Below are 13,118 nucleotides of genomic sequence, written 5' to 3' on the forward strand. Positions count from 1 at the left end.
TGGATTCAGTCCATAATTTTCATTTAACTAACGAAAAAACAGGTTTTGACCAATTCCAGAGATGACTACATCTATCCCATTTACTGCCCCCTCGCCTTCATGCCTCGCTATGAAATGAAATGGTTTCTTTGACTTTTCTGTGCCTATCTGACATTTGAATTTTCATACACATCTCTTTCAGGTAAAAATATAACCCAATTTGAGTGTTGATACTGCTCTTCCTTAGGTTTTTAGTCTCAAAACAATATAACTATCCAAGATGCTTTTAGTCCAAACACACAACATTCACTGAAATTAAGTCAAATTACAAAGTCAGTGATCTGAAGTCTTTCTGTCTATTCCTTGCATTAATAATATTCATTGCAGGTAGTAAGTTACCCCTCCCCTCCAGAAAATCTGTTGATAAAATGTCAGGCTAGTCACTGACTTCTCCTTTGCATACACGCAAGCCCTGTGGGGCCTTATGTCTGCACCTAAGCTTCTCTTTGAAGAGAGCTCTTCTCACTTACATAACCCAGGCTGATGAACCGTGAAGACTTTTTTTCTTTGACAGTTATTGGAGCTTGAAATGGGAGAGAAGAATATGAAAGAAACGCTTTCAGATATGGACACCGGAGCCTTCTCCTCCCCTGTACCCCGCACTCCTATACACATAATTCTCCAGTGTGAACTATTACAGACTTAAATAGTAAACATTTGGCTTACAGTACTGACGTTCTCCCTTCATGAAAACAAGTCCTAGAATATGTGATCAGTCAATAACGAGCTGTTTCTGAAGGTATGACGATAAATACATTGGAGCAAGGTTCCAACACAAATCTAGACAACCCTTCATATGTGGACTCCATTTATTACTCTCTTGAAAAACCAGTTTTCAGTTCTTAAGGAAGGGAGGGCTTAGTTGACCATCAATGCCTTTTATCTTGTTCCCTCAGGTAATTACCTTCACGAGGATTTTGCCTTTCAAACTTTGAGGGCTTGGAAGCTGCTTGGTCTCTCCCGTGTCTATAGATGACAGGTCCAGCTTGTCCTGGAATATTCCCTTCAGATACTGAGCAATCTTCCTTTGCTGTTGGACACTGCAGTGATTTTCAATAGACAGTATAACTGGGAACCTACAAGAACAGCACCACAATTTAAAGGTGTCGAGTATAGGCAACTCACAGGGAGTTTTGGAAATCATTCTGTATTCATTATGTTATTGCAATCATAGACAGTACTTGTAAGAGTGGTGATGATTAAAATGCTTCAAAGTGAGAAAAATGGCATATGCATTAAAAAAAAAAGAACAACAACAACAAAAATACCCTCTTCTGAGCAAATATACTTTGCCAGGCGTAATGGCTGAACAATACACCAATTCACATGGGATGACTTAGTTTGCTATTTCGTACCACGAAAAACAAATGGGACATACGTCTTTTTTAAAAAAGAGAAAATTTTATGAGCAATAAGAAGCCTAAAGAAACAAAACTCATAATGTAACTTTGTCTTATTTTTATTCAAAAGTCTAGAAACATCTAAGAGACCACTGAATACTATTAAATGCAGATATTTACTTGAAAATATACAATCAGCCCTAACTTGGAAATTACTATTAAGTATAAAATACCATAATGGAATTTTTTGTTTCATAGCATCTTATATCAGGCCTTTTAAAATCATTTGTATAGAATTATATATTAGTCTTTTGTTTCAAAGAAAAGAAAAAAAGTCAAGTATTCACTCTCCACCAGCACTCAGATTTTTGCGTAGAGAATGCGAGACCTGCGTAATGCGATCACCAAAGACAGCCTGAGGAGGCGGTGGCCAAGCCAGAAAAGGAATCAGGACTGACGACATGATGTTACGCCTCTTCTGACTTTGTTTTTTCCTCAGAATGAGAAATTACTTCAAATTCAGGTTTATTTTTATTTGTTTTCTAGTTTTCCATCAATATTTTCCAAAGTAATAGGCAATATATTTTCTTCCAGAGTTACAAATCAATATTTAAAATGCCTAAAATATCATGGAGGAAATAAAATTTATTTCTGGGCTTGTATAACATGCATAAGCTCCACAATACAGGCTGTGACCTCCTAAAATTATATTCTGTCCTCATTCGTAAAACCTGACGCCAGAAGTAATATAAGAGATGAAACTTCGTGACTGACGTTGGTTTAGTTATCTGACTATAATCTGTTTGCACTTATGTCTTCACATGGGCTTTATCCAGAAAGAGAAAAACAACATCAAACTAGCAACGCTTAGTTGTCTATGCAATCATATCAGGGAGTTCTAACAATGACTTTTTAAATTATTGATCTGCTTATGAAAAATCTATTAGTGTCGAATGTGCTTAGTGTAAAGCGGTGCGTCTCAACAGGGGATGGGCCAACTGTGCTCCACACTCCACCCTCCCACCTCAACCCCTGTCACAAAGGGACATTCGTCAATGCCTGAAGACATTTTGGTGGTCACAATATGGGGGCCGCTACTGGCACTTAGTAGGTAGAAGTTGGGGACACTCCTAACCATCCTACATGCACAAGGCAGTTCCCCACAACCAAGAGTTACCTGACTCAAAACGTCAGTAGTGCCAAGGTTGAAAATTCCTGGTGTAAAGATGCAACTGAAGTTTCAGAAAGAACAGAAAAAGACTTAATGTTTAAAATGTGTTAAAGCAGTTGATTAACTGTTTTAATTTGAAATGCTTTTCTCCTAAGGATTCCCAAACTTGAAAGTAAGGGCTATCAAGTCACCAGAGGCTCCTCAGACGTACATAGGGAGTAGGTCTTCTCAGCACTTTACTTCACGTATTGGGAAAGACAGGGCAAAATCAATCCTTCAACTTGGCTGAGACTAGTAGCAATCAGGGTAGCAAAGGTACATCAGAAATCAGTACTTGCCATTCTTCCACATACAAGACATCATAAACTCAACCTGCTATGCAGCGAGTGTCTCTCATTAGAGGAGCATTTTAACCTCATGGTTTATTAATGACAAGACGAAATATTAAAAATTTCAAAGGCTGCTAACTTTTATAAGGTTAATTTCATGCAGCTGTAATTTTAATTTGCTTCCTTTGTTTCAAAAATCATTTCCTGACTGTCTGGTATATTGCAGGCACACGCTCTGCAATAAAGAATGAATAAGACATAGCCCCATATCTTCAATGAGTTCCTGGTCTAAAAAACTTAAAGGAAGGCAAGTAACCAACAATTGTCATAGAGACCTATACGATATGATAGAAATATGCTCAGGGTGCTAGGAACAGAATAAAGGAGGCTTTAAATCAACTGGTGGTATCAGTAAGTTTGCCAAAGGAACAATGCTTAAGTAGTCTTGTAGAATAAACAAGAATCAGGCCACGTGCATAACGGAGAAGGGTGTTCCAGGCAGAGAGAAGAGCATATGCGAGGGTAGTGAGCTGTGAAAAATCTGGGATCACTGGGAAATCTGAAAGACAGTCAATGAAGGCAGAAGCCAAAGTGTGTGTGGAGCAATGGTGGGACAAGACACTGGAAGAGAAAAAAGAAGCCAGGCCCCAGAAGGCAGGGAAGATATGACTGAGAACCACAGGGAGCTTCTGAAGGACTTAAAAACAAGACTTACAACATCATGCTCATATTTTCAGAAAGAAATATCACGCCGGTGTGGAGGATGAACCGAAGGGAAGGTGAAAATGAAGAGAAGGCAACTGAGTCAAAAGATAGTTTAGGGTAGAACTGACAAGAATTGGCTGAATCTAGAATGCCTCCCAGGTTCGGGCTGAAGCCACTAGCATGCAGTGCTACACCCAACTATTTTTGAAAACTGAAAAATAAAAAGCAGAGCAAGAGGTGATTTGGCAGAACGAGATGATGGTGAGTTCAGTTTGGGATATAAGCTCCATGATGGCAGGAGTCTTATTTTTTGTTCAGTGTTGTGGCTCCCTGCACCTATTACAGTATGCCTGGCTTAGAGTAGGCACCATCAAATACCTGAATAAATAATAACATTTGTAGATTTTGAGGTTCCTATGAGATACTCCGATGAGTTTTTACTAAGAATTTTTCTAGATAGCTCTGAAACTTAAGGGAAATGATCTGGACATATAATTAGACAAGTAACCAAAAAAAGGTAGACCAAATAGGAAATAATGACTATTTAAGGCGTGAGGAAATGGAATAGAAGATCACAGGCCACAAAATGAGAGTGAAGCAATGACAGCAATGGAGGAGAGAATGTTATAATGGAAACAAAAAAGAAGAGCAAGTATTGGGGAGAAAATAGTCAACATTATCAAATACCAAGTAACATAAGGAGTCAAGTAACATAAGGATGCTAGACACTTTAGCATATATAGGACATCCAGCAAGTTTGGAAACCTAGATATTATTTTCCTGTATGGTAATATATGAGGTAGGATCAGAAAATATGGTGAATGTTTAACTAAAATAAAATTTGTTACAGTAAAAGACTCATTACCATTAATCCCCCTCAATTACTCCCCCTTGCTTCAAACATGTTTATCCCATCTTTCTTGCCACTTTCTGAAAGAGTTCTGGAAGTCTTCTTTTGTGAGTGTCTTTATTTCATCTTCCATCATAACTACGTTCCATGTCACACAGCACTTCTGGTACATGGCAATTTCTGTCAGATAGAAAGATTACGGTGTGTCCTCATCCGCCTTATTCACCAGGTCTGGCACCGTGTAACTTCTGGCTCTTCCCCAAAGTCAAAATGATTCAGGACATTGAGGCAGGCACGACAGCGCAACTAAAGACACTCACAAAAGAGGACTTCCAGAATTGCTTCAGAAAGTAGCAAGAATGATGGGATAGTGTGTTAGAAGTGAGGGGGAGTATTTTGAGGGGGGTTAACGGCAATGTGTCTTACTGCAATAAATTCTTTTTTATTTACACATTCACTGTATTTTTTTAATCACACCTCATAATATCAATAAACTACTATAGATACTCTGTGCACCTTGGGCTTAGAAATTTTCAGGTCACTCTTTGCAAGACCATGCTTTGTGGAGGCAACATCTAGAGAAGGAATAAATGAAGCACAAGAAAGTGTGTACATGGCGTCCATATTATTTGTTCACACTGTTTTGTTGAGAAGGAAGGAGAGAACTAGGGTAGGAGAAAGGAGATGCTGTGTGCTTTTGTAGCCATGTTACTTCAGGCAAGGCTCTGTGTGCTGGGTTAGCTTAGCTTCCAGGTGTTGCTATACTTACTCGTTCTTCACAAAGGCGTGCTTGTTGATGGTCTCCACAACATCTCTGAAGAGAATTTTTGAAGTGAGAGTGTAACCGTGGTGTACAACCGGCTCTCCATCTGGGCCATCCCAACAGTCAACTGCCAAAAACAGAACTTCACATCAACAACCCAAAGTTTCTGGTGTTTAGTATTTCTGGAAACATCAGACAAGTATTATTTTGTTATTTGAGATTATATCTATTATAATCATGATAAAGAAGTCAAACAGAGAAATGGGTATTCTGGCATATTTATCAGAGTAAGGACTCAAAAGATTATAAATAATTTGGGGATTTTTGTGCTTCAAGTTAACAAAGATGTCATACTCACAAGCAGCTTAGCATTTACCAAGAACTCTCATTAGTAAGTGTTCTAAACCCAATCAAGTGTGCCAAGGACAGTGATATTTCTTAACAGGTTGTTTCTTTAGTTTCACTTTTTCCTCAGTTTACTACAGCCTTTTAATAGTCGCAGTGACCCTCTTAAATCAGTAACAGGGTTTTTCACTATTGTTCACTTAAACTCATGAGGTTCCCCTGAGATTTATTTCCACTTTATTAATTGTACAGTAGTTATAAAATAACATTGACTTCCTAAGTTCAAATCCTCAAGCCATGTCAAGATTGATGTGCATATGGGCAAATGACTGAATGACTTCAAGTCTTGCTTTCCCCATCTATAAAAGGAAGATAATAATAGCACTTTCATCATAAGTTTGAGTGATAATTCACTACATGTAAAGTTGCTTAAAGCACTGCATGGCACATAGTAACTGATATTGTTATTGATGATATTGATATTGATATGTGTGTAGACAACTTCATTGGCTCCCAGCTAGAGAAAGACACCTACTTCTTCACCATTCTCCCTGACTTACGAGTTTGCCTTCTCTTGTTTTACACTCTGCCATCACTTCTCAAAATACTGCTTTCACCACGTTACTCCTTTGCTCAAAAGCCTAACTGATGCATAACACAGCATCCAACACAAGTACTTAGTAGATATGTGCTAAATTTATTAATAAATATCCTACAGCAGCTCCAAGGTCCCTACTTCTGGTGCTAGAGCCTGGCTAACCATTCACTCAACCCGTTTTCTCTTTCACTCTGGCACACAGCTGGGCTACATTGGCCAGGCTTCTCCCGCAGTAGGACGGGCCATTGGGATGTGGGCAGAAATGATGTGCACCACTTCCATCCAGGTCTGTCTACAAAACCTTCCCTACCATCCTCCATGTTTGCTCTTCTGCTGTGACTTTAGAAGTCATGTGTTGAAAATGGCACAGCCACCAGATGGAATGAGCCTGGACCCCAGATCACTGTTGGAAAGATTCATCCATTAGGAATAACTATTTTGAACATCACATAAGCAAGAAATAAACTTTAGTTGTTTTAAGGCATGCGATATTAGGTTTGACTGCTAAAGGAACTAGTATTGCATTAATTAATATCTTAGCTCCTGTATGACAAGTCAACCTTATTTTCTCCTACACCCAAACTCACAGGCTTGTTCTCTCAATTAGGGAAGTTTCCTCAAGTACAATACTACCTTATGCCTTAGTTTCTTTCATTGAAGGTCAACTGAAATGCCCCCTTTCTCTTTCACTTTGCTTGTCTAAGTCCCAATCCAGGCTTAGGTAGGCCCTCCCCACAGAATCTTCCCAGGTCTCGTGACACTGTCTTTCCTTATGGTAAGATGTCACAAACTCAAATACCAACAAGAGCGCAGCAGGTAACATAACTGAGAGCATCAGGCCAACAGCAAATGTGTGTCTCCGTGAGATAACTACTTCACACTGTCAGTCAATCATTGCTGAGTAGGAATAAGAACTCTGGTTGCCAGATCTGAGGAAAACCAAAAATCTAGATCTTCTTATAATGAATTTCCCCAATGTGTAGTTACTGGAAATTAATCCACTTTTAAGAGTACAATATGGGCCAAACATAAATAATTCTGTAGACTGGGTTTGGCTAATGGCATACCAATTAAAACTCTGCCTTTTAATCAGGGCCACACAATTCGGGACCACATCTATTCTCTGTTTTAGTAGCACCTTTCCTATATGTGTGTTTTGTATATTACTTCAAGAGATAGTATCTCTATTTCCTTCTAAAACTTTCAAATTGTTCACCACAACCATAATGTGGTTTGAAATTATGTGTCAACTTGGCTGGGCTATGATGCCAAGTTTTGGGGTCAAATACCAGTCTAGGTATTGCTGTAAAGATATTTAATAATAACAAGAAGAAGAGAATCCAGTAAAGCTGATTCCATAATATAAAGGATGGGTCTCACCCAATCAGTTAAAGGCCTCTAACAGCAAAGACTGATGTTTCCTAAAAAAATGTTTTATGTTATATATGTATCTCCCCTATATCTCTATCTCTATCTCTAATAGTTATGTAGGTAGGTAGGTAGGTAGGTAGGTAGGTAGGTAGGTAGGTAGGTAGACAGATCTCCTATTAGTTCTGCTCCCTAATATTGTTACCTCTTTAATCAATTAAGCATTAGCTATTTAAATAGCCTTAGGGGGAAAATTAGAGAAGGTAAAAGGAGAAAGCAGTTTCAAGGTTAATACCATAGGAATACTGGACACAAAGTTTAAGAATAAAGATGCTGTTGAGAAAACCAAAGGTTTTGGTCTACTATTATGCAGTGTCATACTGTTCCTTTGGGCCTGCAAATGAGGTCAAATATATCAAAGACATCTTCTCAAAAGAAAGGCTCTGTCTATCTTTTGACATACACTTGACATTCTTTGTCTGGATGTAGGTGTGGAAAGAATAAACAGATGTTTTAAAAATATATACTGTTAACAATTTATACCCTAATCCAAACCCATCTTGCAGGAGAAAGGACAAAAGAGGGTTCCTCATAAATGAGCTAATCTTTCCCCAAAAATGTAAAGTAGACAAGGCAATGCCACATCTGACCTAATTATCATAAACACAAAAAATAGTGCTTAAAACTACACTGGTCATAAAAGAAGGTACTTTTTGCTAATGTTTATAACACAGGCAGAATATCCATAGTTAAGGATGGTTCTTCTAATGTTTGCTTTTTAGGTCTGATTTCATAACTTGTCTGCTACATGAAGATAACAACATTCCCAGATAGTGCTGGCATCCTAACAGGCAGCATAGGTAGCCATGTTCAAATAGCAGTGACGTTTCTTATAAGATCTCACGCTGTAATGAGAATGTTGGCAAGGTCAAAATCCTCTAACCAATCCTTCTAGCCACAAAACAGCCAGTGCCCATTTCTCAATCAGGTCATAACAGTAGAGGCCTCCAAAAGCACCCTGACAGAGTTGGTCAGTTCTGAAGGCAGGCTGAGCAGCTAACATGACAGCTTTTCATAACGTAACTTAAAAACATCCCACTCTGTTAGCACAACCTTTTCGTTACAACAGGAAAGGTTGTAAACAATTATAACAGCAATGCAACAGCGTCACTTCCATCATGAGAGTGAAAATCCCCTGGACAGAACATCCATATTTATTAAGTAACTCAGGCTGAAAATGAAGAGAATAAAAGGTCATGTAAAAAAATGGTATCGATTTGATTTTCTGAGAAGCCCACATCACCAAACAAGACGTACTCGTCTTCCTCAAGACACCGTACATCTCCTGACCTAGGACATTACTGCAGCTGAACCAATGCAAATGGAAAACACAACATTATCAAAATAGAAGCCTGAAAGTGGAGAGACACTTTGGGTCCCAACGCCATGAAGAAACTGTCTACAATCACTACTCTTCATCTCTAAGTGTTCTATTCAGAAAAATATCGGGGGTACCTGAATTTTCAATTCATGACCTGCTACATTCTATAAATCAGGTTCTTTAAATCCTAGCTGCAGGTGTTGGAGAATTAAAAACTTCCTCTGGACCCAAGGTAGATAAAGGACCACTGAGCATATACACATTGGTGTCTTCCAGGCCCGAGCTTCAAATGTGAACTAAGGTCTTCAAATTGCACGGCTGACAGAAATTGTTAGAACACAAAAGATCACGCCATCGCATTTTAAGTCTTCAGGAACATCTAAATATTTAGATGTCAGGCCTACTCATACGACAACCAAATTCCTCCACGTAAAGCCAACTTGCCCTCTGTGTTGTACACTTTGCTTTCTCTAGCTTTCCTTACATGACCTGATGTCCCTCATTTGATCCCCCGTAGGGCCAGTCATGCCTTTCAATGCTTGTTCCTCCAAAAAACACACAGACTTCCTGGAAAATAGTGCAGTGGGGGTAGTCAGACAACTGCCCAGCTTCCAAACCTCCCAGCTATGGGAACTTGAGCCACTGAACTCCACTCCAAGTTGGGGTGTTTTCTTAATAAAATTAATCCATCTCCCTTAGTGTTGTAAGAATTCAAGGACAATGTGTTGAAAACACTTCATCAGAAACTAGCACACAAACGGGGCTGAAATCATGGAAGTCTGCCTGTTCCTTCCTACAGTATTTGCAAAGCCAAGGTGACAACCACAATTTCAAACAGTAAATAGATCAAGCATAAACCTGACCAAGTCTCCCAGATAAATAGTCTTCTTCTCCTCAACAAAAACCTTGCAAAACTCGTAGCTTGACTTGCAATGTCCAGGCATAGATTATTCCAATAGTAAGAACTTCAAGCCAAATAATAAAGGAGGGATTTGCTGATAAAAGCTGGTGAGGGTGATAGTTGAGCGATTCCATGCCCTTTAAAATCACACCCCAGCTGTGCATGTTCTCAGTTTGTGTCACTATCTAAAGCAGGTAACCTTTTAGACAAGGAGGGCAAAGTAGCGTCTTTCTATTGTAGGACTTTGGTGACTGGCAGACAGGAAGAAAAGCAGGTAGCACAAAAGCCTCATGTTCAATATCATCTACTACACACAATTCCTAAAAGCTCTCATGTTAAAATTAAAAGACCCCTGAAAAATCTAAGACTAAAAATCATGTGTGCCTTACTATAAATTCTCTTAATCAGATAACTTACTAATATTCCTCCTTAATATCCCAAACAGAGCTGGAGGATTAAAGTTTTGACTCAATATAAGGAGTTGATGATGGGAACACGGTTAAGCTTGGGTTGGATACTGATTTTGGACAGCGAAACCAAAAAAGAGCAAATTGGGTACCTGAAGGACATGGAAAGCAAAAGAACTAGAGTACAGGACACAGAAGTAACACAGTTGCACAATTGCCTAGAGTTGACTTCACTTCTTGGAGTCACTAAAAGTTACTTTCCATATTTGGCCTCCACAAAAATGTCACCATCTAAAATGATAGGCAACTATCACTATGAATCCTATGACAGGGTGTGCCCTGGGTATCGCTATGCATGGCAGACATGTAAAACCTGTGGAGTGTTGAGTGAACAAAGGCTTGAATAATGCCTGAGAGCAGAATGTCATCTCAAGACCATTAACTGCTCGAAGCTTTTTTAGTTAATATTTTATAAGCATCTTCATTACTTAGTTGCTTCAGCTACACAATTGTCACTCACTGTTGTCAATAGGTGTTCTCTGCATCCACAGCAAAAATGCCATGTCTTAGAGCATTAATTTCCAGAGTTCTACACTGGTAGTGATCTCAATGGTTCTGTATGCAGACTGTTATGAGAGTCCACCTTTAAAATAAGTTAATTTACTTTTATAACATTATTACTACTATTACCACTACTGTTGCCATAATATTACATCTTATACTTCTGTAGCAGAAAAAATTCAAGCCAGAAAAAATCTGGCAAAGAAAGGTCCATCCAGTTGTTGGTTTTACCTTACCAGCTGACTGCTTTATTTATTTCTCTGTATTATTCCGTTCCACCACTTCAAGAACAGCCCATGATCCACTGGGAATCCCAGTATACCCCCATCAAAAAGCAATTCCGCTTTGGGCTCCATTCCATCATAAACAAACTCCCTTTATATCAGACTCTTTTTGGAACTCTCCCTCAACCTCCTTCTCTCCGTTACCAGCTGACCTTGGAGGATGCTGCTTCCTTTCTCCACAGATGCTTCTTTGTATAAATCACAGAACCAGGAGGCATTCTCTAGGCCTTCATTGCTACTTTTCAACAACTGTTCTTCTATACTCATAAAAAATCCTCCACACTTTATCCAACACATCTTTCTGGCATGTTCCAATTGACTTTTCTATAGCATTCTTTTTGTACTTAAATATCTGGTGTATAGTTTTTAATCTCCAGCTTTCCATGTTTAAGTTTTTTAACTTTTAATCTCCCTGTTGGCTTCCTTTGTGAGTTAAACGTCCATGTGGGTAATCCACTCAATCTCTTAGCCTCGACCTCCATAATGCCAACAATCCTTTACTCCACCCAACATCAATCGTGCTCACCCATGACATGCCCTGGATGTAGGCAGCACCTGTAACTACATCCAAAATCACACCTTATAATAATAACACACTGTTCTTGCTTTTTAAATGTGTGATGACAACTTTCTCCATATTTCCATTTCTTTGAGTCTTCTAGTCTCTTAACCTCATTTTGTGGCTCCTTATTCACTTCACTTCTTTTCCTAGAACCATGGACGTACTGTCAATTCCTTAAGAGCTCTCACCAATACCTTGAAGACATTTTATATGACCTAGAGGCTTGAATCAATTCTATAATCTGTCTTCACTGCTTCTATAACTAATCTGTTGGAGATGGGTGGGAGGAGTCTAAGCATAGGATTTTGTATCACAAAAATACTTTGTTTAAAACTTTTTATTGGGGAATATTGGGGAACAGTGTGTTTTTCCAGGATCCATCAGTCGCCCTTCAATCTAGTTGTAGAGGGTGCAGCTCAGCTCCAAGTCCAGTTGCTGTTTTCAATCTTTAGCTGCAGGGGGCGCAGCCCACCATCCCATACGGGAATTGAACCGGCAACCTTGTTAGGAGCTCAAGCTCTAATCAACTGAGCCATCTGGCCGCCCAAAGACTATGTTTTTTTGACTGTTTGGAAATTAGCTAAGCATTCCCCAATTTATCTAGTCAACTCCTTTCCCATTACCTGATGAATTATTTTAAAAGTTTGCTGATCTTCATAAGCCCTCAAGCCAACCTTTACCCACTTTGCACTTAGTGAATGATATTTTCTCCTACTTCTCTGAGAAAAGAGAGCCTATCAGGCATGAACACTTTCAAAATCTCTTGTCCCCTCATCCCATCTAAAAACAAGCATGTATCCTCATTTCCCCCCCTTCCCAAATCTCAAATCTTCCCAACCTGTATCATCAAATTCTTCTTCTAATATATAAAAATGCTGAGACAATAAAGAATATAGTCAATAATACGGCAGCAAATATGTAAAGTGCCAGGCGGATACTAGATTAACTGGGGGGAATCACTGCATAACTTATGTAAACGTGTAACCACTATGCTGTACACCTTAAACTAATATAAAATCATATTGAATGTCAACTGTAACTGAAAAACACAAATAAAAATTTTAAAGAAAAATAAATAAAAATATGTGGGCGTGCTAAATAAATAAATATAAGTAAATAAAAATGCTGAGACACTAACCCATAGCAGATTAGCTATCCCACTTTCCTACTAACATGTCACCAAAATTATATAGCAAAGGACACCAATAACCTCCACTGTCAAAAACAGATTGGATAGTTAGTCTTTACCTTATTTTACTTTTCTGTTGCGTGGGCATTTTTGACCATTCCCTTCTGATACTTTCAACCCCTAGGTCCAAGCGACCACTGTGTGACAGTTTGGCCCATTGGTTCCCCTTGCTCTTCCTACCTTCTAAATGTTGGATCAATCATATCCCCAGGCCTCGTTCTCTTCTCCACTCCTCTCTATAGGTGATATCAGACACTTTGGAGATTTAAACTACCATGTACAAAGCTCAGAATTATGGACTATATCTTGCCTGGGTCCTTCCACT

The 13,118-nt window shown here is 38.9% G+C and overlaps 1 protein-coding gene across 1 annotated transcript in view; it reads right to left on the reverse strand.

The window, feature by feature from the left end:
• Positions 1 to 13,118, reverse strand: part of PLCH1 (phospholipase C eta 1) — a 190,335-nt gene that overhangs the window by 45,385 nt on the left and 131,832 nt on the right. The window contains exons 10-11 of the mRNA XM_074326762.1: positions 5,204 to 5,324; positions 944 to 1,115 (exon numbers count right to left, since the gene is read on the reverse strand). Of these exons, the coding sequence (XP_074182863.1) occupies positions 944 to 1,115; positions 5,204 to 5,324 (293 nt within the window). The remainder of the gene's footprint in view (positions 1 to 943; positions 1,116 to 5,203; positions 5,325 to 13,118) is intronic.

This window comes from Rhinolophus sinicus, linkage group LG01 (genome assembly GCF_036562045.2).
Source record: "Rhinolophus sinicus isolate RSC01 linkage group LG01, ASM3656204v1, whole genome shotgun sequence".
NCBI lineage: Eukaryota > Metazoa > Chordata > Mammalia > Chiroptera > Rhinolophidae > Rhinolophus > Rhinolophus sinicus.